The sequence below is a fragment of the Notamacropus eugenii genome, chromosome 3, assembly GCF_028372415.1.
Source record: "Notamacropus eugenii isolate mMacEug1 chromosome 3, mMacEug1.pri_v2, whole genome shotgun sequence".
In the NCBI taxonomy this organism is placed as follows: Eukaryota; Metazoa; Chordata; class Mammalia; order Diprotodontia; family Macropodidae; genus Notamacropus; species Notamacropus eugenii.
The window spans coordinates 454,625,295-454,649,119 of record NC_092874.1 but is presented as its reverse complement, the minus strand read 5'-3'; the positions used below and the strand labels follow the sequence as shown (position 1 = coordinate 454,649,119).

The window sequence follows — 23,825 nt, the reverse complement described above, 5'->3', positions numbered from 1 at the left end:
AGGTTGACTGTCAAGTGCACAAAATGCACTGCAAGCATAAAAGTAGGTCACAGATAACAAGCAGTAAGATTCAAGGGAAAAAACGTAGTGCAAGAGATGTGAAAAAATCATCCACGTGATATGAACTGCAATGCTAAAATGCAACTAGCCATGAAATTTCAATACCAATTACAGGGAAGCCCCATTTTATACCACCAAACTAATGCTGTAAAGCTTTCTCACTCTTTCAGTAACCAAAGGTAACAGTCAATTCAGACATGGAACCTGGAAGTGTATTAGAGGAAGAAATCAAGCTGAACTTCTCATAGCCTTGGAGATCTTGCTCTGAGATCTGCCTGGCACACACCTGGCCGTGTGACCCTGGGCAAGTTCCTTAGCTTCTCAGAGCAGAGAATGCCCACCCTGCACCGCAGAGAGAGTCACCTCCTCTAGAAGTCTCCTTCATCAGCGGAATCACAGGTTCAGTCCCTCCATCTCAGATCAGAGAAGGTGACCTGGCCAGACAAACAGGGCAGCATGCACACTGCCCAATGGCAAACTTAAGGCACTTTGAAAAGCACCCAAGGAAAGCCTCTGGGGCACTGGGCAGGCGACCCCACGTAGCAGCTCTCTGGGAAAATGCAGAGAGAAGTCTCTCAGGGCTATGATTTGCACAGGTTCAGGGAGCTGCTATGCTGCTGAGATCACAGATCGAAGGTACAGTATGGGAGGCATCAATAAATGAAATGGTAATGAGAAAAATAATCTATGATGCTTGTGGACCTCTTGTGGCTCTAAAACATCTAGAGATCACCCTTAGTAGAAACCCTAAGTTCCAGCACCACTGCCTCCTACCCAGCAAAGTCCTTGTTAACTGGCACAAACTATGCACAATGCCCAAGCAGCAAACTGAAACCTTCTGGCAGCTGCACTCACATCAGCAACATTGTTCATTGTCATTTTACTATGTCGCGCAAACTTATACAATCTACTAACTTTATCGTAAAATTCAAAACTGCTCACCAAGCCTGTCGGAGAGATTCTTTTCTAACTTCTCCCATGACAACGTCTGTGCTCCCAGAGTTGCTTGTAGATTTTCTATCTGTCGAAGTAATGGTCTTGTGGTAGATGTCACACTCTGGCTTAGTTCTTGGTTCCTATTGTCTGCCTCCTGGAGTCTCTAAATTATGAAATTCTTATGTCATTACCACTGGTATAAATAAAATTCATAACAAACATTACTGAACTTCACAGGAAAATTTCTACATATTAAAATCAACTTTTCCCAATAAACAACTCTAACATTCAAATAAAAAAATAAAATTACTACCTGAGCTCACCCTCTATCAAGGCTGCTCCTTTTCTCATTTCACACTGACAAGTCCTGTACCAGTGTATCACTTAGACTAATTTGCTAAGAATATCAAGATCAATGACCAAAATCCCTCAATTATTCAGAATCTCCCTCACTCAAATCAAAGTCAACTGCAAATCATGCCATCATCTTGATATCATGGTCCTCCTCGAGAATGAAGGGCAAACACGATGACCACAACAACAATTCAGCATCATTACACACTCCTGCCTTTACCTTCATTTCTAAGAAAAATCAATTATCCTCAAGGGAAGGATGGGAGAGTGGCTGTTCAGCCTGGGCTGAGGTGGGATTCTCCTGACTCAACTTCCCCACTGACACCTGGCAGACTTTAAGCCTGACTGAACGCAAGTGGATAATCTAATCCTGCCTGGAACTGACATGAAGTTGGAGACATATTGTATCCCTGCAACGTCCCTACTCTTGGTAGCAATTTCCTATAGTCAAAAGGTTTGTAAGCTTAATACCAGATCTATTCAATTATAGATTATGGGTAGGGGAACATCCGAGGTTAAGTCTAAAATTAAGCTATTAGGCATAGGACTTTAGACCAACAACAATAAGTTAGGATCATTTAATTCTTAGTAATACTGTGGAGACAATTAGGTCAAGAGCTTGTGAAGTTAGCAATATAAATATTCGTTGTGTCTCAACTGGTTAATGTTTAAAAAAAAAAAATTCTTTTGTGGTCCATATTGTAAATGCTTTAAATAGAGGTATCACTTGACCAAAAGTTGGAATTGCTTTATCTGTTATAAACTGTGTTAAAAATAAATAATAAATAAAAAATAAAAAGGTTTGGATTTGATGGTTTCTGAGCAATCGCCCAACTCTGCATTTAGGATACGAAGAAGTGTGTTCTAGGATGTTACTGCCATCCCCTCTTTTAAAAGTGGCAAGCCTCAACCTGAAGAAAAGATGAGAAAATGTACTACCTTCTTCCCTTCACTCCAGTGCTTTGATGAGGGTAAAGAGCACTGCATACGATGATCTACTATGACTGACTTAGCTCTTCTCAGCAATACGGTGATGCAAGATCATCCAAGAGACTCACTACAGAAAATGCTATCCACATCCAGAGAAAGAACTGAATGCAGACTGAAGCATACTATTTTCACTTTTTAAAATTTTTCTCATTTTTTCCTTTTGTTCTGTTTCTTCTTTTACAACATGAATAATATGGATATATGTTTGACATGATTGCACATACGTAACCTGTATCGAATTGATTACTATCTTAGGGAGGGGGGAGAAGAGGGAGGGAGAAAATTTAGAACTCAAAACTTTAAATAAAAAAAAGAATGTTAAGATTATCACACAAAAAAAGAAAAATCAATTATCAACAAATATTTATTAAGTACCAACCACACTTCAGGCACTGTGCCAAACATTATGAATACAAAGAAACAAATGACAAAGTCCCCACCCTAAAGAAGTTTGCATTTTACTAAATAATCATGTCATATATAAGAATATTAAAAAAAAAATGAGATGATTTTGAGCTGAAGGTGAGCGCAAAATCAGGAAAGGCCTCATCAAAGAGATGTTACTTGAGTAAAACTCAGAAGACTAGGTATTCCAGACAGTGAAGGTGACAAGAGAGTATGTTCCAGGGCAGGAAGACGAGGCAAAGTTATTGAGAGTTGTGTCAAAGGCTGGAAGCACACAGTTCTGTGGAAATGAAGAGTTTGGGGAGAAGAATGACAAGCAACAAGGCTGGAAAGATGGGATGGTGTCAGGCTATTATGGGCCAAAGAGAAGATATCCTAGCAACAATCAAAGACCCCAGAGTTCAGTGATCAAGAAATCCCCTGATTGGACAAGGTCCAACTTGTGCTTTGTGGCTGTGCAGAAAATAGACTAGAAAACAGAAAGCCTTAACACAGGTAGACCAATCAAGAAGCTCCTTCAGAATCCAGCTGAGATGAGGAGGACCTGAACTAGGCTGGGGACTGTGGGAAGGACGTGAAGGGAATGGGTGTGAAGGCAGAATCAATAAAACTTGGCAACTAATTCCATACACAGAGAAAAGGAAAATGAAGAGTAAAGTAAAATGATGGGAATGTGGATGACTGGAAGGATCACTGCACCCTCCTGAGAGAAAGAAAAGTACAGAGGAGGGGTGGGTTTGAGGAGCAGGGGAGAGTGATGAGCTCTGTTGGAGGATATGTAGCACTGGAGGTGCCTATGGGATGCCTGGGATGCCCAATGGAAATGCCACACATGTTAATCCCTATGACTGAAATGACCTCCCATTTCATGGCACTAGTTGAAATAGTACCCAACCTTCAAAATTCAGTTTAAATGCTGCCTCTATCTCCTATATGTATCTTTTCCTTTGCTGATTTCCCACACTTGATAATGGACTTCTTACCTTCCCTGGATTTCAAGACAGTTTTTTGCAACTCTCAGCTTAACAAACTAAGTGACTGATGTATGAGCTACTTGTTCATTTACCAAGCTCTAGTCTCTATTAGGGGTGTGCGTGTCTCCCCATTCCAGCAAGTAGACTTTAAAGCTTCATGAGAGTGAGCATTGCCTTATTTATCTCATTATTTTCTATGCCACTACTAACCAGAACATCATCTAGTAATAAAAACTTCTGGACAAAACATAAATATTTGTTGAACTAACAAATCATAGCCATATCTCCTCATCTAAGTCTTTTTAAGAGTTCACAGAAACAGAAACACGAGTTAATCTGAGTTTCACCCTTTCTGCAGCTATCTAACATGGAATGTTCAAACAAACAACATATAAAAGGGTGGCTAATAGAGACAGAGTGAATAATGCAGTGCTGATAGCTACAGATAATAGCAGCTATTTGCATGTTAAAATAGTTTTGTAGTGTAAAAAAACCTTCTGCAGTGACACAGCCATTTCCTCTAAAACACAGTGAAGACGGCTACCATCGGATGAATTGCCAGTGTTCTCTAAGGAATGATGAGTTCATTGTAGAAAAAAATGGAAAGATGTGCATGCGATACTCAAGAATGACATGGACAGAGCCAAGAGAACACAGGATGCTGCTCCAAGAGTAACTGTGACTACACTACTCTGAGTGTTGTAAATACTCAAATCAGCTACAACGGAGCTATGGAGGAAGATGCTATCCACCTCCAAAGAAAGAACCGATAAATATAAGGATGCACAGCATGGTTTACCGTATCTATATATCTATGCCTACATCCATGTGTCAAATAGGGCAGAAGTGAGATAATTTGAAACAAAATATAACAAAAAAATAAATTTAAAAAATTTTTAAAAGAGAGCTAACATCCTTTGGTTCATATTAGCAAAAGAAGAAATGGCATTATAATCTCTCCTTCATTCCAAAAATGTTGCAAGAAGTCTATTTAGGAGGGAGCCACAAGGTACACTGTCATCCAGCCAATCTGGCCCCCCGGAGGCAGACAACTCTGCTCTCACACACCTGTTCCAACAAAAGCATAAAAGGAATAGCAGAGCAAATAATGATCCAGAAATCCAATGAGAAATTTTACTAAGTGACTTCTGGGTGAAGTCACTTCTACTACTGAACAACAAGTCAAAAAGAAATCCTTGGGAGAGTGAATAGAAAAAGCACACCCAAAAGAGATGGCAGATTTCCAACACAAGCAGAAACACCCGTCACCTTAGGTAGCATGAGAAGAGGGCTCCTCCCAGATGAAAGTGCTAGTATGATTTTTGGAAGCAGCACTAGTAATAAAAAGAAAAGAAAAAGAGGCCTAAGGGTCTAAGGTCCAAGGCTCCTAGTACTCTGTCCTGAGACGTCAGAAAGGCCCCTAAAAAATCTAGTCATCTAAAGTTCAAAAATCCATGGGAACCTAAAATCTACTGGTGCTTTTTAGTATAGGCACACCCCCTAAGAGGTGGAGGTGAAACCCCTAAGATCCAGGTCTTACATCAACAACCACATCACACCTAAAGGAACATTAATAGGCAGAGTGTGATTCCAGCACAAATTCCCAATTCAAGAACCAAGGCTAGAGAGATAAGCAAACAGAAGATACCATCATATCATGAATTATCGTAGACCTAGTAATATCCAAAATTTGAACCTAAAAGGAGAAAATAACTCCGTAACTGTAAACAAAGATTAAAAGGATTAATGGACTTTCCACAAAGACAAGAATTCCACTAAAAAAAGTGAAAGAGAAGATAAAAGGCAAAAGCTCAGAAAAAAAGGTGGTAAACCTTACCCCAAAAGTAACAGACTCCCTGATAACTGGAGAAGACCAAACAGAAATCAATGGCTGCATGAGACACCAAGAAATACTAGAATGAAATCTAAAACTTGAGGATACAGATGGATTATGATCTACATCCCTGGAATCCCCACATCAATGAAAGCATAGGTCCTCGATGTACTGACACATAGTACGTGAGGTCAATTCTCTTTTTTCATTAGTGTCCTATTTTTTCTCCATTTCACTTCTTATTTCCTTCATTAGTTATGAAGCATTTTGGAATTCCTAGAAATAAAAGAAAATATAAGGTATCTGCTATCCAAAACAAATCAAAGCAAGTCAAGAGGAAGTAATTTAAGAATCATTAAAATCCCTAAAAACTATGATTTTTAAAAATGCCTAAACAATGTGTTTCAACAAAGCATCAGTGAAAACTATCCAGATCTATTAAAGCCAGAGAGTAAAACAAAAATTTAAAAGATGTCATTAGTCAAAAAGTAGTTAAGAAGTGTTATTATGTGCTGGGCAATACCTAAACATTAGGGATATAAAGGAAGGCAAAAAAACATAGACCTTGGTCCCACAAGCTCAGAATTGCAATGGGGAGACAACATGCATACTTATATACATGAAAGATATGATAAGATATAAAACAGAAGATAGTCTTAAAGGGATGGAACTACCTGCAGAAGAGACTGGGAAAGCCTCCTGTAAAAGATGGGATTATATCTGAATAGAAGGAATTCAGAGAAGCTACGAAGTCTAAGTGGAGATCAAGAACTGGTAAGAGTTGGATATAATGGGTGAGTGAGACAGATGAAAATGATGATGAAGCTGCCAGACTGGGTAATTAGGTGGGTGATGGTTCCTCTCTATAACAAGAAATATGAGAAGGCCACATGTGGCCCTCTAGGTCCTCAAGTGCAGCCCTTCAACAGAATCTAAACTAGATTCAGTCAAAGGGCAGCACTTGAGGACCTAGGGGGCCACATGTGGCCTTGGGGCTGCAGGAGCACTTCAGTGGAAAAGATAATAAATGAGCTCTGTTTTTAGCATGCTGAGTTCAGGATGTGATATCAGTCCAAGAGGTAGGTGAAGATTTAGGAGAAAGGCTTAGGAGAGTCAGGCTATATACATAAATCTAGGAATCATCTGCATAGAGATTCTAGTTGAACCTATAGAAGCTAAATGAAGAGAACAGGAGTCCCAGATAAAGCCTTAGAGCACAGTTCATGGGTGAGACCTAAGAATTGAACGAAGGAGCACTCAAGACAGGTAGGAGATGCAAGAGAAAGCAGAATCATGAAAACCTAGAAAACCAAAAGTATCTAGGGGATGGGGATCAAAAATATCCAATGCAACAAAGAGGTAGAAAAGGCTAAGCCAGATCATTACTGACTTTGTAGAGAGTGGTTTTAGTTGAATCAGAAGCCAGAGCACAGAATGTTTAGAGGAGCAGTAGAGGAAGTGGAGGCACTCAGTATAAAAAGTTTAGCCAAAACGAGAAGAGACAGGACAATAGCTAGTAGGGATAGTGAGGTCAAGTTTTTAAGAATAAGAGAGGCATGGATGGCTTTGCAGGCAGCAGGAAAGGAGCCCTAAGATACGCACACTGAAGAATGCATGCATGAAAGTGGGGCTAATCTGCTGAAGAAGAAGTTGAGGGGCAAGATAAGGGTGCAAACAGAGGGGTTTGCCTTAGCAAAGAGGACCACCTCTTCACATTAGGCCTAGAATGGGATGGTGGAAATAATGGGGAGGAAGCCTAAGTAATGTGGAAAAGAGAGCTTTGAGCAAATGTCCTGGAAAAAAAAAGTTCAAAGAGTACCACAGCTGAAATTCAGAGTTTCCATATCATAGGGAAAAACACAAGAAGCCACCGATGGGATTACACCAGACCGTAAACTGGGGGAGATATTGGCCTACATTGTTTAAAAGGCACAAGATATAAGCTGACAACCAAGTATAATCAACCCTATAAATGTGAGCATATAATCCAACTGGGGAGGAGGGGGAGAAACAGGCAAGAGGAATGGACCTTTAATGGAATAAAGGACTTTCAAGCATTCCTGATCAAATGACCAGAACTGAATAAGAACTTTGAAATGCAAACATCAGAGTCAAGAGAAAGCTAAAATGGTACACTTCTTTGAGCAATGTACAAAACCTGAAAGATAACGCAATGTTAACATTCTAATAAGTGGAAGAGAAACAAGTGCTCCTATTAGAACCTTAATGTCTTCAAAGATTATTTAGGATTAAGAAAAACAGATGGCCTGAGGTGCTTTGGTTCTGTTCTGAGGGTTTTAAAAGAGGAAAGAAAAGGAAAGAAAAAAGAAAAATATATTAGTATAGGAAGAACAAGGTAATATCATACTGCACTATATGAGAAGAACATACAAACCTGGAGGATAGGGTGAGTGCAGCAGCCATCAGGTGAACCTCATTCTTATCTGAGGCGGACAAAGGAAGGTTGAACAAAGGAGGGACGCTGACTTTGGTGTAGAAATACATCAAACTCAACAGGAAAACAGACGGGGAACGGGGATTCAGAGAGAAGAAATATTTTTTGAATGAACAGAAGGAAATGAAAATTTCCTTAGTTGGATTAAGGTTGGATTAAAAAGGGGGAAAAGTAAAAAAACTCAAAGTGCTATTTAATCAAGGAATGGCTGACCAAACTGATGTATAGATAATGGAGTATTATTGCACTGTAAGAAATAACAAAAGAGGTGATTTCAAAGAATCCTGGGAAGTATGACCTGATTAAAAGTAAAGTGAGCGGAAGCAGCACAGTAATTCAGATGACAACACTATACAGAATGACTTCAGAACTCTAACCAGAGCGATGAACAACCATATTCACAGAGGAGTTATGATGAAATGTTATCCACCGCCTGACAGAGTGATGATGGATTCAAGCTACAGAATGAGACATATTTTTTGATGTGGTTACTGTGTAGATTTTTTTTTTGCTTGACTACACTTAAGTGTTATGACTTTTTTCTCTTATTTTTAATTGAGGAAGAACAGCTACGGTGATGAAAAAAGAAAGTCAATGAAACTTTGATTTTTAATTCAGAGAACAGAATGAAGTCCCAAAGAAAACATGGATAAACAGGGCATGGATAAACTTTTGAAAGTAAAGTGTTTAATTATTATTTCCTTTTTAAAAAGCAAGTGGTACAGAAGAGAGACTCATGGGTTCACATACAACCTTCTCTTGGGGTTCTACTGTGAAAATGCTCTTTTTTAAACATGGTACTTAAGCATAGAAAAAATTAAATTTTAAGAAAAGTTTCAAGAACCAAATGGAGCAGTGCCACGTCCTGGAATGGAATCACAGGACCCAGGTGGGCCTACCAGTGCCACCCCAGTGAGATGGGTGACCTCACAGCCATGCATCTTCCTAAGATCTCTGTCATTATAACAGGCAAGAAGAGTGTCTGCAGGAGCCACACCTCGTGACTTCCCAGGAAAACCATCAGAAGAATGGGAATGGTTATTTGTGCAAAACACCTTTCCCATCTTACCTGCTGCAGTTCACTGATTTCATGACGTAAATAATCTTCCTTTCTTGCAGCAGCTTGTTCTGCCCGCTGCAAAGCCAATCTAAGGTCTGCCACCTACATCAAAGGAGAAAAATCACTCATCAACAATCAAAACATTTGAGCATTTGAATCACTTAGATGGCTGTTGGGCGTGTATTGTCAGTGTGCTGTGCTGCTTCATCTTTCACATTTCAGGCCCTATGTTTTTTACTACGCTCTCTTATGCATTAATTTCTTTCATTCATCCAACAAACATTTATTAACTGCTGTTGTAAGTCAGGACACTAGTGCAAAGTACTATCTAAGATATTGTGGAAGTCCTGGTCCATGTATCCTCAAGAAGTTTACAATCTAGTGAGAGAAATAAAGCAAGAAAATGCCCAATCTAACCCAAAGCAGCACCAAGTAAGCATCGAACAATGGTACCAACTAAGTACAAGAGGAATTATACAGAGGAGGGTGCCATCACTTCTAGGTAAGGTAACTCAGGCAAGCATTTAGTCTAGGCTTTGAAGGATGGGTAGGGTTCCAATATGCAAAGATAAAGGGGTCTCTATGCGGGTGGGGGGGAGCATTCCAAGCAAAAGTAACAGCACAAGTAATGGACAAACTTCGGAACGTCATGAATGCCAGGCTATGTGAGGCAAGCAATGCAGGTATCCCTAGTTTTTTAAATAAAATGACTGGACCAAACTCACATATTTATAGACCCAAGACTTGAATCACACAATTTATAATTGGAAAGGAACATGGAGATCATCTTGTCCAACTTCCTCATTTTAAGGGTACCAAATATGAAGGCCAATGAGGCGATTTTCCTCACTATCACAGGCCACACTATCAGCAAGTAGCAGGGCTAGTATTCAAATTCAGCCTTTCTCCCACTATACCACAGAGCTACCCTCCTTAATTTCCTGTTATGACAACACACCATATGGTAGGATTCCAATATGAATTCTTAAGGTAATGTATTTTAAAAATACATTTTTGAAAAGTTTAATTTTTTAAAAATTAACAAAAATGTTAACTATTTTAAGGTTTCTCCTTTTTCTTATTTTTATTACTTTAATACAATTTTTTTTACTCTCCATTTTTCCATAATATTTAAATATACTATTTTATTTGAGTCATGATAGGAATGAGTATATTGTAGCACATGCGACAAGCCAGCGCAAAGACATCAAGGTAAGAGATGGAATGTCACACACAAAGAATCAAGCAGCAGCCAATCTGACTAGATCACAGAGTGCAAGAGGGGGAGATACAGCCAATGAGGATGGAAAGAGACTGAGGCCAGACTATGAAGGGCTTTAAATTTTATTCTAGAGGTGACAAGATACCAATGGAGTTGACCAAGTAGGAATGTCAGAGGGTCACATATGTGCTTAAGAAAAACTACTTGGGCAGCAGTGTACAGGATATACAAGAGTGGCAAAGAGGCTTTAGGCTGCTGCAATAATCTAGGCAAAAGGGGTTGAGGGTCTGAACTAAGACAATAGCTGTGTAAGTGCAGAAAAGGGGTTAAGACAGATATTTAAGTGCTCAAGATGAGTCTTTCTCTAAACATTTGTTGAGCCTACAAAAGAAAGACTAATTTGCTTTTTCATTTTGCAACTAGCAAACATCACTTCAATCAATCAAGTTTGTATTAATTTAACACAATTAAAAAGAAATATGTTTACAGATCTCAATGAATTGTGAAGAAAAGCACAATAAATAATTTCACTATATGGGGGCTAAAATATTTGGATCAAGCTAGTCAACATGGTTCTTAAGATTAAGAAACATCAAGTTAATCACAAGACAGGATTATTTTGCTCATCATTTACACTCACTTGAATTGCCAACACTTCCTGTTGTCGATGGGCCTCTTCCTGGGCCTTCTCAAGCGCTCGACACAGCTCTTCTTTCACTTTCATTTCGCGACTTAAAGACGCCTCCTGCGCCTCCGTATCTTTCATGGCATTAGCTTTGTGAAGATCTGCAAGCTCTCTAAAGTATTATTTTTTATTATTAGAAAACATAACCTGTCATGCTACAAATCCAAGATATGTCAAATGTCCAAGTGGATACAAAAACCCTGAAATGGGCACACCGTATCCATTGCAAACAGTATCAAGTACCCGTGTAGGTAACAGCTTTATACAAGAGGTTACTAGTGATCAAATGCTGAGAGCCATGGCTTTATAAAATGTTCTGCTGTGATGGTACTAAATGAGGCGATCGTCAACTAGCATTTAATGCCTCTTGTGCCAGACCCTGTACTTAGTGCTGGGAGTATGAAGCAAGGCAGAACAAAGTCCCCAGAAGAGGCAATACAGCAACAACTAAGAGCACACATGGTACAGACAGGATAAACTGGAGAGTAGTAATGGAGAGATGGCATATCCCCTCTTAGGGGACGTCAGCCAGGGACCCCCAGAGGTGGAGAGGGGAGTGTTTGTGTGTGTTTTCTTACTTATATGCACTATCCAGGGCTGCCTGAGCACTTCGGTTTTTTTCCCCAAGCTCATCCATGTCCATTTGAAGTCTGCTGAGATCCTTTTCTTGTCGTTCTACTACAGAGTTGAGTTTTTTAATGTTCTCTCTATGTTGTTTCTCAATCTCCTCTTTGCCATCAAGAACCTACATTAAAAGGTCAGAAAAATAGTACCTTTCAGTAAATATCATTCTCAGGTAAACTCAAGTCCCCATGAAGAGCAAAGACCTGAACGTCCTATCTCCCAGCTAAAGCCCGCTGACTGCCTGATGAACGTCTCCATCACTGCCTTTCTGAGGTCCGATATGACAAGGACATGGGCTGGCGGATGAACATCCTCACCTGCTTTAGATGCTGAAGCTCCTCTTCCAGCTCCTTAATCTTTCTGCTCTGCTTTGCACTAAGGTTTTCACTTTCTCTCTCTTTAGCTCTTAGCTTCTTAATGATGTTAGAGTTGTGCAGCTGCTGTTTGGAAAGTTTTTCTCCTAATAGAGAAAGAAAAACATGTAAACTTAAAGCAACGAAGGGTCTCCAAAACTCATTTAGCACAGTCCTGCCTGTGAATTTATTACTATCTTTTGATCTTGGGAAAATCAGTCAACTGACTTCTCTGCATCTGAGTTCTTCAATAGTAAAACAAGGAGGTCGGACAGGACCTACATGGTTCCTCAAACTGTATTATATTCTATGACTAGCATGGCTTTAGGAGATCAGAGGCAGCATAAATATTCTGAAACAGGAATAAGATAAAGTACTAACAACCCATTTGCATAGTGTTTTTGAAAGTACACAAAAGTCTTTTTCCAGCAATCCTGTGAGGCAGTCAGTGCAAGTGCAAGGACTATCATTATTTTACAAATGATGTAAAATGGGAAAACTGTGGCCCAGACAGGTTAAAAGACTTACCTATTTTCATAAATCTCAAGTCAGAATTTGAATCCAGATCTCCTGACTCCAAATCCTATCTTTCAAACAACATAGTATAGTGGAAAAAATAATGGATTTCAAGTCAGAGGACCTGACTTAAAACCTGTGGGACTATGGGCAAATAACCTGACATCTCTGGGCCCGTTTCCTAACCTGTATAATACGGGGGTTGGATGAGATGACTTCACAGCTCCCTTCCAGCTTCAACTCTACGACCTCAGGTCTCTCTCTAAAGCATGCTAACAGAGAAATGGTATGTCTACATCTGCCACAAACTCTGAAAAATTTCTTTTAACTAAGACATTCTAAAGCTCTTCTTGCTTTTCCATTAAGGAGTCAGGATTTCATCAGGGTACACCAAATGGTAACCCATCATTCCTTTGTAAAGCAGTTGCTGTGGTCAAAAAAATGGACACATTCTAGTTTCAGAATTTCTACTTAGAACAAATTATCCTGTCACAAATCTTTAATTTCATCCCAATATTACCTATAGATTTCTACATAATTGTACATGAATATAAATTTGAAAAAGAAATAACCATGAATAAGAAATGAAATTAATTGAAATTCGCTATCAAAAATGAACTGGGAGAATGATTTAGATAAAAATAACGTGCGCGTGCATGCGTAGTGCTGCAGCTTTAAGGTTTGCAAAGCATTTTACAAATATGATTTCATTTTGTCTTTACAACAGCTCTAGGAGGTACGTGCTACTATTATTCCCATTTTATAGAAGAGGAAATCAAGCCAAATAAAGGTTAAGCGATTTGCCTAATCAGGTCTACCTGACTCAATGTCCAGCATTCTCTACACTGTGACACATAGCTGACTAGATAATAGATGAATCACAGAAATATTATCCCAAAAGTCTTTGGTCAAATATTTGGCCTTAAACCTGCTTGATAGCTCTCCCACATAAACCTTTATTCTTCAAAAGACAGTTTATTCTTTGGAGAGTTATATTGTCAGTCCTCTAGGAATAAAAAGGAAAGAAGACTGAATGTTGCTGTACTTCTGCGCATCTCTAAACACTCACCTTTCTCTGCTGGCTGAAAGCTATGACATTTAATTTTCTTGCGCCCCCCCCCCCCCCCCCCCCCCCCCAGCTTCCATAATCTCTAATGGAAAGCAGCGGCTAACCACACACAAAGCACAACTTTTCCTTCTCACAACTGAAGACTGATGGTCAGTTGAACATGTTGCACATACACACCTTCTTCCAGTAATCCTTTTATTTGCTCATCTTTCTCTTTCAAAAGTTCTGCCGTTTCATTACAATTTAATCTAGTTGCAAGTTCTTCTTTCACAATTTTTACTTCCTAAAAACAAAATATTATCTATGTATATTTTTTAAATTACCATTGTTCTTCAAAATACATTTTTCCCCCAAATGCAATACCAGGGCAATTAAATTCATTCAATTTTCCCTACTAAGAAGCTATAAATTCATTCAAAACAGCCTACACTTCCAAACTAAAAATAAGAAAACAGCCCTGAAAGTCATGTAAAATGCAGAAACTAAAAAGCAGACATTAAGAGTCTGAGAACACACTCACTCCCCCCATTTCTGCCTCTCAGAACCCCTGATTTCCTTCCAGGATCCTTCCTTCCTCAGAGACCATCACTTCCTCCCTTCCTCTATACACTCAGTTAATGTGCTCTCCCTCAGTTTACTCTGTATTATTTTTACGTGTATATACATTCATTCTGTCTCTCTGTGGAATTAAAGAACTTTGAGATCCAGACCTATCTTATTTTCATCTTTGTTTCCTGCATCTATCACAGTGCCTTGAAGATAGCAAGCCTCCTGAATAGAATGTCATTTCACCAAACAGTGAAGAACTGTTAGAAAATGAACAATTTCTCTCTTAAGTAAATGTATATATTTGAAGATGAACATCTCAGTTTGCACTGCCTTGATTTTCTCCACAAGACTATTTCCTGCACTTGTACAAAGAGGGCAGCATGGTCTCCAAAAGAGTGGCCAGAGAGCAGCCCTCTGAACCAAAAAGATCTAAATTCTAGACCTGCCTCTGAGCACCCTGTCTGTGAAACCCTGGGAAAGACATTTTACCTATCAGTCTCTAGGCAATTCTTCAAGAATAAAAGTTGCAGAGGCATTGACCTGAATTAGTGGAGTGTGGCCTCATCCTGGAGTTCCCTACACTAGTAAAATCTAAGGTCTATTACCCTACCCTCTCTTTATAAGGATGAAAAAAAATTCAAATGCATGTTATCCTATATCAAATTACCAGTGTCTGAATCATCTTGATAAAACAGACACATCAAATAAAGATGCAAGGCAATACTGAGATAGTTCACCAGTTCAGTCATCCCAGTCTCAACTCTGCCATTAATGAGTAGGGTGACCTGACGAAAGTCATTTAACTTCTCTTGATCTTACCTATAATAAAATTAAGAAACTGGACCACGTCACCTTTAAGCTCCCTTCTACCTCTAAAATTCTAAGACTCTTTGATTTTATTTTAAAAAACAAATACATACACTAAATTTCCAATTAGAAATGTACTTTTTTCACAATTACTTGGTTTTGGGCAAATACATAAATTCTTTTACAGGCAGGTGCTAAGTAAGCCCAAAGTGATCATAAAACTTGACATTTATATAACGCCTTTCTTGAAATAAGCTAAAGCTGGTTATCAAAATGCTTGCGTATAACTGTACTCAAGCAGTAATTCCCTGTTGCATACAAATAGGCTGAAAAATCTGATTTACTTACCAAGCTGCGTTCCAGAGAGTAACAGTTCTATTAACTGTGTCCCTGTTGCAACTTTTCTGACACACATATGACCTAAGATTTGAGCTACTTTAGTACACTGAACCTTCTAATCTCCCATCTCTCCAGATTCCCAGACTATTCCTACTTTCCCTAAAAGTTTTGTCTCTACAAAGTTTACCGTCAACAATTTTAACAGAACGTTGCTTTACCTTTTTAGCAGCATCTCTTTCTTTGCAGGCTAACTGAACCTTCTTTTCTGCTTCTGCAATTCTCTGGGTAAACTCATCTTTCAAGGATGAAATGCTATTGCTTTCTTCTTTGACTCTAAACATTTCACTACATAGAAAACATTACTTACGAATGAGAATAATCATACATCTGGAAAGGTGACATAATTATTTCAACATTCAAACTGAAACATTGTTTCTATGATATAACTTGGTAAGAAAAAAAGTAAATTTAAGGCTTAAGAAGTTTAAGAAAAAATCTATATGACATAAATTTAATATAATTTAGATAGAAAAATTACCAAAAACCGAAAATCTGCCATTTAGTTTATAACATCTGAAAAGTATTAAAAATTTCTAAAGTGACAGATTTAAATGTTCTCCAATTAAAAAAATTCCATTTTTTTTCTAAACTGCTATACTTTAGCCTGTTTTCATAAACATATTAAAATTTATTATTATTAACTGAGATCAGCAATAACATAACTAAAAAAGGAATATAAAAATTAAAAGAGCAGGAAAGGAAGTGTTCTTGCACTAAGATAACCTTACAAATCATTTCAGGGGGGAAAAATTATTTTGATAAAAATTAAAATGGGCTATGTATCAATGCTGTCTGATATTTCAGTTCAGGGAAGTTTAGATAAGCTAAATCAGAACAAGAAACAAATGGTTATAGACAGCAGTTATTTTGGAATCACCTATACCATCAAATCACTGGACTGAAGCAAAAGCAAAATAAAGACAAAAATATGAAAGAGGGTAACACACAAAATTTTTCATGCAATTACAGGAACTCTGTTTTAACATGCAGACATTGAAAATAAGCTAATGACAGTATTTTATTCGTATTATTACTTACTCTTTTAAATTATCATAAGCTTCTTCTAGAACTGCTTTCTCCTTACTAATGGCTAATAACTGGGTTTCCCTTTTTTCCAATTTTTCATTCAGGAGGTCAATCGTCTAAGTAAATTAAACACGCAAGAATCAAAAATATATTAAGGAAAAGATCCCTTTTACATATGATCTACCAGCAAAATGTATTCTAACCACTATATAATAAATAACCTTATAACATATAATAAACACATAACTCCCTGTCAAAAGGATAATGTACATTAAAAAATAAAAATATGAAACTGAATCATCTCTAGAACATATTATTGTGTATCAGTCACTAGAAATTATTCAAAATAACATCTGGAATATATTAATTCTTAGCTTCTGAGAAGGTAATAACATCAAGCATTTTTTTCTGCTTAGGGATACAAATCAAAACCTGTCTTACCTGAATCACGTTTGAGATAGGTTTAGTGACTATGTACAAGTCATGCAACCTCTTTGCCTCAGTTTCCCTCATTTGTAAAATGGAGATAATACTACTTGCACTACCTGTGTCAAAGAGTTTTTTGAAAGAAAGTGCTTTATGATTTTAATGTGCTATTTACCAGTTTCTTATTATAGGTCAGATATATTTTATTTTAAAAGCAAAGTTGTCTTCATTGCCTGCACTTGTGAAAAATCCCTATCCATGTCCATGAAGCTATCAACTCACACCTCTAATACGTCAATGACACTGTTAACATGCCAAAGGATGCAGCAACATATTCAAAAATTTTTAGATATGAGAAAGAAAAAAATCTAGAGAATTCACACTGATGGGTCTCATAATTCTCTCTGCATGGAAAGATGGCCAGAGGTCTAATTTAGGCAGGAAATAGTCCAATGTGATGCTATGCAGCGTGCATAAACAATGCCAACACGATAAGCCTTCAGATGGAAGAGGCAATCTGGCATAAATGGGGGTAGTCAGGCAACTGTTAATTTTATTGAAATAATCTATTCCAAAAAATTTCAATCATAAACTTAGTATCTTGCAAAGTTCTTAACAGTAAACTGAAAAAAAAAATCTTTCAGACACCATTAAGAATTATGCAATGCCAAAAATGTACATAAGATACTTCAATCATCGTAAGACATTATATAAGTCCCATATTTTAGTTACCTTGCAAAAATCTTCCTTCTCAGAAGGTACTTCTGACTCATTTTCCATATCCTGGCACTGCCCAGTCACCTTTTCTGGGACTATCTGTCCTTCAAGGGTTTGTAGAGAAGAAACCAAGACGTCAGGCTGTTCACAGTTCACAGGAGTCGCACTTCGTCCACTTTCTTCCATTTCAGTTTCTTCAGCTGGTACAACTAATGTTTCATTTTCTTCTTCAGATTTTCCTTCAGCAGACTGGGTTATCTCAGTCTTTGGAGTTGAAGAACTGGCTGTTACAGGGACTAAAGCATACCCCTTGCCTGACAACTCATCATCTGAATTTATTTCACTTACGCTCCGGCTATCTAAAGACTGAACACTAAATGAATCTATTCTTTCAAAAGCATCCGAGGAGCAGCAGCTCTCCGTGAGCTTTTGGAAATCATCGAGACGATTATATTCAGGACAGGCAGAGGAGGATAGAAGCTGAAAGGACGTCTGCATCAAGTGAAGGGTCGACTTTGGATCTGTGGCCTCTTGTCTGGAACTTGCTGAACTCTCACTGATGACACTTTCATGGTCCAGAACTTCAATGTCACTGGTAGTAGAAGTACCTGAGGAGAAAGTACTGACGGGAGGAGAGGGAGTATTGCTCTGTCTGTCTTCATGCTTCTGTTCCTTAGCATCCAATACCAGATCCTTTGCTTCTACCACAGGAGACTGGCTGCTGGGTGCTCTTTCCAGAGAAGTTTTCACATCAGGGGTACTTTCTGCCACCTTCATACTCAGAGCTGACACCTTAATCTCAACCGTCTCATGTCTGATTTCTTCACACTTGACTTCATCGTCAAGTGCTGGAGTATCCACTTCCAAATTTTCCAAAGAAATATGACAGCCTTTTGAGTCCTCTGGTACAGCCAGAAGAGAAGGCTCTGTTACTTCTGCTTCTGTTAAGTCAGATGTTTCTGACTGTCCTGGCTGCAGAGGGTTCTGTAAGCTGTTTGTGACTTTTTCTTCAGGTCGTTGTGACTTGGTGGGAGGCTTAGATACCACCGGACTCCGCTGTATTGGCTGGACATCCGTTGGAGCGAGAAAGGCACTGAAAAAACTTTCAGATTCATCAACAACAGTCCTCTGAACTGGTTTTGTAATGGCTTTAGGGGATGGTACTGGTTGACTCTGAGGTTCAGTATTTGAATTTAACCCCCAGGTGGAGGTATCCCATCCTCCACTTACAGGGGAACTTTGTCCTTTTGTGAAAATGGAATTAGAAACATAAAAAAAAATACATTAGATTTAAATATTTTAAAGGAAGAACAGTAACACCTTAAACCAATTCAGCTCTATCTCCAAAATTTCAAAAATAATTTTAATTATGCTTTACAATTTCAAACTGGAAGAAAAAAAGACAGGACTCAAAAAATGTGTGCAGGCTATTTTGGTGACAACTGTACTTTCCTAGAATAAAGTGGGGATAGGGACAATAATGTCCTGTAGAAATATCTATTCTGTAACTTTATGACCTAGAAAAAATTAGTATTTTTGCTCCCATCAGTTGCCTCTTGTGTACGAAAATCCTACAATGATTATGGAATAGCCACGATGAATTAATAAAAGCCTGAATCATAGACTATTTTAAGGAAATGTAAGATTATTACTTTAGGTCCTTAAGCTACACAGTAAAGCATTATCTCGTAAAAGATCCCAGCAGAAACACCATAAAGAAAAGCATGAAACTGTTAAATCTGCCTTACACAAACGGTGGTTTCCAAAGCGTTTGGGAGTTTGAAAACAGCTTATCTTAAAAACCTGCACCATTTCAAGTCGTTTTGTTCTATGAATTTGAACGTCAGCCTTTTTTCACGCTCCGGGACACACAAAAATCAGCGGCCAGCCGGCTCCGTCCAGCTCCAGGACCGGGTCCCTTCGCTGGACAACCCTCGGCGAAGTCTGGCTGCGGTGAGCCCGGCCTGGAGGGCCCTGGACACCTCAGACTAACTCGGGGCAGCTGCCCAGCGTCGCCCGGCGGGTGCCCACGAGCGCGGCCCTGGCACCGGGCACCCCCGTGGGAACACAGCTAAGCACCACCACAAGGCCCTCAGAGTTCCACGTTAAGGGTTTCGGAGAGCCGCGGGCCAAGAGCACGAGGAGGCTGCACAAAGGCAGCGGGTCAGGGTCACGCTGAGAACCGGGGGAAGGGGTCGGCCCAGCCGGGCCCGGCCCGACCCGACCCAAGTCGTTCCGGTCAGGAAAGCGGGACACCCGGGGCCGCACGGAGGGCGCTCCCGCCCCTGCCTCCTGGAGACCACCCGGCTCCATCTCGGGGTGCTCCCCGCTCCCGAACCCACGCTCGCGTACCGTGGCGATGCCACCCCGAGCCGCTCCCGGCCCGCCAAGCCCGCGGGGTCTGCTCGGGCCTGGAGCGGGAGGGGGCCGGGCTCTCGGAGAAGATAGAAGGCACTGGACCGTTACCCCGGGCCCGACTTCTCCCGGCGGACTTGGGCAGCAGAAGCTTCTGCGTGGAGGGTTCAGCCTGCGGACCGCGGGGGACGGGGACGGCCCGGGCGGGCAGCGCTGGGGGCGCCCCGTCCCCAGGGCCTCGGCCCCTCACCCCTTACCCAGGAGGCTGCGGGGGGGCGGGCGCGGCGCCGGGCCTAGCGCCCAGGAGGCGGCCCGCGGGGGCTTCCGCCCGTCCTTACCGGGGTCCCCGAAAGGCCGCGCCTCGGCCCACGCGCCGGGCTCCTCCTCCTGGATGTCCAGGACCCGGTCGATGGACTTCTGGGCCTGGGACAGGGCCTGCTTGGCGAAGCTCGACAGCTGAGAGGCGTTGAACCAGCTCATCTCCGCGCCCCGCGGGCCTCCCCGCCGCTCCCCGCGAGGCTCGGCGGCCGCGGTCAGCGGTCAGCGGGAAGCCATGGCCCCCAGGAAGCAAGTCCTCACCGCCGCCTGACCCCCGCCGCGAGCCCGAGTCGGAGCCGGAACCGGAGCCGGAGCCGGAGCCGGAGCCGCCGCCGCCGCCGCCACTGCGCAGGCGCGGAAGCCTTCCACGTCCACAACAATCCACCACGGGGGCGTGGAGGAGGAAGCGGGAAGGCAGGGAGTCTTACGTCACTTCCTGGAGACAAGCGTCGCCCCTGGTCACCAAGGCAACCCGGAACCGCGGACGGGAACGCGCTGGGGAAAAGATGGGGTAATGCCTGCGCAGGCTGTGTGCGTTGTGGGCAGAGGAGGAGCTTCGGGGGGCCATCCACGAGGAAGGAAGCCGAGCGTCCGAGGGGCCAAGGGTCCGGCCCGGCGTGCCCTAGAGGAGGCCGGCCCCGCCCGCACCCTCCTCAGCCCCCGTCTCCCGCCTGCCTCCACCCGCGGTGCCCAGCACGGAGGGGACCAGTTCAGGGTCACCCCTGCCCCGCGGCCACAGCCGAGGTGCCGGTGACCCCCAGCCCCGGGAGTCGCGCGGGCGTGGGGGGGCGGCCGGTGTCACGTGCGTGGGCCCATCTGCCCCCGACGCCTCAGGCAGCCAGCAGGCGGCGCCCTGGGCGAGGGCACTGGGCGGAGCGGGGCGCTGCCCCCCCAGCCTTCCCTACCGGCCCGGCCCGCCTCGGGCGCCCCGCGCTCCCCCCCACTGCACCGCCGCCGTCTCAGCGCGCTGAGGTAAGGTTCGGTGCGGTGCGGTGCGGTCTCCTGGCAGCACGCGTGGGCGCTGGGCGGGCACGGCACACAGACACGTTCATGCACGGATGTGGAGCTCAAACACTTTATCGTGGACAACGCATCCCTTTACAACACTTGACATTCCTTTAGACGGTCAAAATCAAACCAATATTCACTCAGACAGGAAACATCCCACATTCAGTATTACAGGTACCCAACTTCGCACAAGTCCTACTTGTCTGACTTACAAAAGGGCATTTAATATCTGAATTTTCTTTAAGGACGTTATTTTGCATATGTGGTTGTTCGCACCCTCTGACCATCCTAAACCCCTCCCGCACAGACGGGCTCAGCGTTCCAAACCAACGCCCACATCAGTCACAGTCTCCCTCCAGGCTTCTGCAACCCTGCGTTAATGAAAACTCCCAAGCGCCATCCCCCAGACTGGCTTGGAGGGGCAGTTCTGAAGTAACAAAGAGTGATCCATTATAAAAGTCAGACACTAACACTAACAGGGACATCGATTAGGTTATTCTGAGTATCCACATAGAGCACGACATTGCAGTGGGTTGTCATCCTCTTTTAGATGTACATTTATTGTTGTTAAGTAGTAAAGTGAAGTTTGAACAGTACGGTCTGCGGGGTGGTAACATCGGCAACAGCAAGCTCTTGTCCATCCACAAGGCCCAGCTCTAAAATGGGCAAGAAAAGAATTGATTCGGGTCAGTATTTCAGCAAAAATTTCAAATACATACAATATGAAAGTACTTTAAGTTTCAGTTATCTAGAGGAACTACTGAAAATAAACACGTTCATTCTCTATTAATTATAAAACCAGTTTTTGCAAATAAGGTTTTAGGTTACTGTAGATCTTATCCTCAAAGAAAATACTCTGTAAGCAAAACACTTCATAAACCTTAAAGGACTGTCATTAAAAAACATTTAAACATATTAGGGAAAAGTCTACTTAAAGTACCTTTTAATGTCTTAGAAAGATTTGGCCTTGTTCGTTCTTCAATGGAAGTTATTGTCTAAAAACATTAAAAGAAATTTTATATAAAATTCACACACACACTCTTTTTTCTCTGTTCCTAATGAAAGTACAAGGAGGAGGGTTCCATCCATCACCTGTAAGTAAAGTGTTCTGTTTTTCCCCTCTAACGTGGCTGTGATGGCTGGAGATTTCATCTGTCTGTAAATCAAGGAAGAAATATTAAGAACAACTTTTCTATATGCAGAATGCTTCAAATGCATAAAACTGTTTCAGTCTCCCAAAAGTACAGACTTACAATGAAGCATTATTAATTAGATAATCCAAAACCTCTTGCAGTTTAGCTGATGGAGGAAACTGGATATTTTGGGGAAGCTGGCTGCAAGCTGGGCAATTCTCCTATAAGCAGAAATGATAATAATGGCTAGTATTTTCAAAGTATTGTATACATATCATCTCATTTGATCCTCACAACAAAGTTATGAAGTAGATGTTACGATCCCCACTTTACAGATGAGGAAACCAAGGCAGACAGAGATGAAGTGACTTTCCCAGGGTTACATGGCTAATAAGTATCTGAGGCAGGATTGGAACCCAGGTATCCCTGACTCCAAGTCCAGCTCTCTATCCTCTGCCCCAAGCTTCCTCTTGTAAAAGCAAATCACGGTATTATGCAAATCATACCAAACTGTTAAAAATCCTTAAGAAGGCTAAATTACCATGCAAACACTCTGAAACAGTCTAGCATTCCAATCTAAAATAAGAATCAAGTTAATTAGCTTGAAAACGTTTCTGTCTAAGCAAAGCAGTTCTCTGGTGGTCCAGTTTATCAGAACCAATGTTTGGTAAGATTTCACATGCAGTAGGACATAAGGCCAGGCGAAGCAGAGAAACTAAAGGTACAAGTCTGGCCAAGTTAAACGGAGAACAAGCGTGCTCTCCTATGGTTTTAAGCAGGCACTGAAACTTGAAAATCAAAGTATGCACAGCAATAACTCCATTAGTAGTCATACTAACCTTTCTTTCTGCTTCAAATGTATATGTGTACAGCCCATCTACATCATTAAATACCAAGTAATTATTAAGGGGAATATATGCACTGTAATGGAAAAACATGTTTATGTTTATATAATGTAATATATAATATATGTAATATAATATAGCCTGATAGTCAGACTGTGACTATATAATGTTTATGTAATATCATTTGAAATGTGTATACATATGTTTATGAAAAAGTAAACATATTACCTCGTAGCTATTTTAAAAACCTCAGTGGCACACACAGCTGGAAAAGAGAAAAAAAAAACCATTGCTTTATTCTATGAATTTTTAACACTTAAAATCAAAGTGAGCAACTTATATTTGGTTAGTACTAAGGAAGGATTACTTAAAACTATTAATGGAAAAGAAAAACTGTTCATTTCTAATAAAATATAACTCCTAATGTAAAAACCTCAACTGTCAAAAGGGTACTTTATATTATTTAACGTAAAGCAGGCTGCCTTTTTTTTTTTTTTAACCTTTTGGCCTGAATGGGTCTAATATTAATGCTGAGGACTCTGTACAAGTGAGGAAAAGAGAAACGACACTACAGTTACACCTTGTATTTACATAATTCCCCCTTACAATGAACTCTTACATCTAGGCCATGCTCTGACATAAGTCACTACTTTTTAAGTCCTTACATCACAATCGAAAAAGGTGCCAAAACCCAAGCTCTCTGAA

The 23,825-nt window shown here is 40.9% G+C and overlaps 2 protein-coding genes across 9 annotated transcripts in view; both read right to left on the bottom strand.

Annotated features, from left to right (window-relative positions):
• The window catches only part of TMF1 (TATA element modulatory factor 1), a 29,625-nt gene extending 9,134 nt beyond the window's left edge, over positions 1-20,491 (bottom strand). Inside the window, exons 1-10 of the mRNA XM_072598706.1 lie at positions 20,155-20,491; positions 17,477-18,705; positions 16,331-16,434; positions 15,451-15,577; positions 13,715-13,820; positions 11,917-12,059; positions 11,554-11,720; positions 10,931-11,087; positions 9,078-9,170; positions 1,003-1,159 (exon numbers count right to left, since the gene is read on the bottom strand). Of these exons, the coding sequence (XP_072454807.1) occupies positions 1,003-1,159; positions 9,078-9,170; positions 10,931-11,087; positions 11,554-11,720; positions 11,917-12,059; positions 13,715-13,820; positions 15,451-15,577; positions 16,331-16,434; positions 17,477-18,705; positions 20,155-20,296 (2,425 nt within the window). The 5' untranslated portion in view covers positions 20,297-20,491. The remainder of the gene's footprint in view (positions 1-1,002; positions 1,160-9,077; positions 9,171-10,930; positions 11,088-11,553; positions 11,721-11,916; positions 12,060-13,714; positions 13,821-15,450; positions 15,578-16,330; positions 16,435-17,476; positions 18,706-20,154) is intronic.
• A 704-nt stretch (positions 20,492-21,195) lies between these two features.
• Positions 21,196-23,825, bottom strand: part of UBA3 (ubiquitin like modifier activating enzyme 3) — a 37,636-nt gene continuing 35,006 nt past the window's right edge. For all 8 annotated transcript variants that reach the window (XM_072598715.1, XM_072598717.1, XM_072598716.1 and 5 more), the window contains 6 exons: positions 23,349-23,385; positions 23,115-23,196; positions 22,396-22,496; positions 22,235-22,298; positions 22,083-22,137; positions 21,196-21,798 (listed from right to left, as the gene is read on the bottom strand). In XM_072598715.1, the coding sequence (XP_072454816.1) occupies positions 21,710-21,798; positions 22,083-22,137; positions 22,235-22,298; positions 22,396-22,496; positions 23,115-23,196; positions 23,349-23,385 (428 nt within the window). In that variant the 3' untranslated portion in view covers positions 21,196-21,709. The remainder of the gene's footprint in view (positions 21,799-22,082; positions 22,138-22,234; positions 22,299-22,395; positions 22,497-23,114; positions 23,197-23,348; positions 23,386-23,825) is intronic.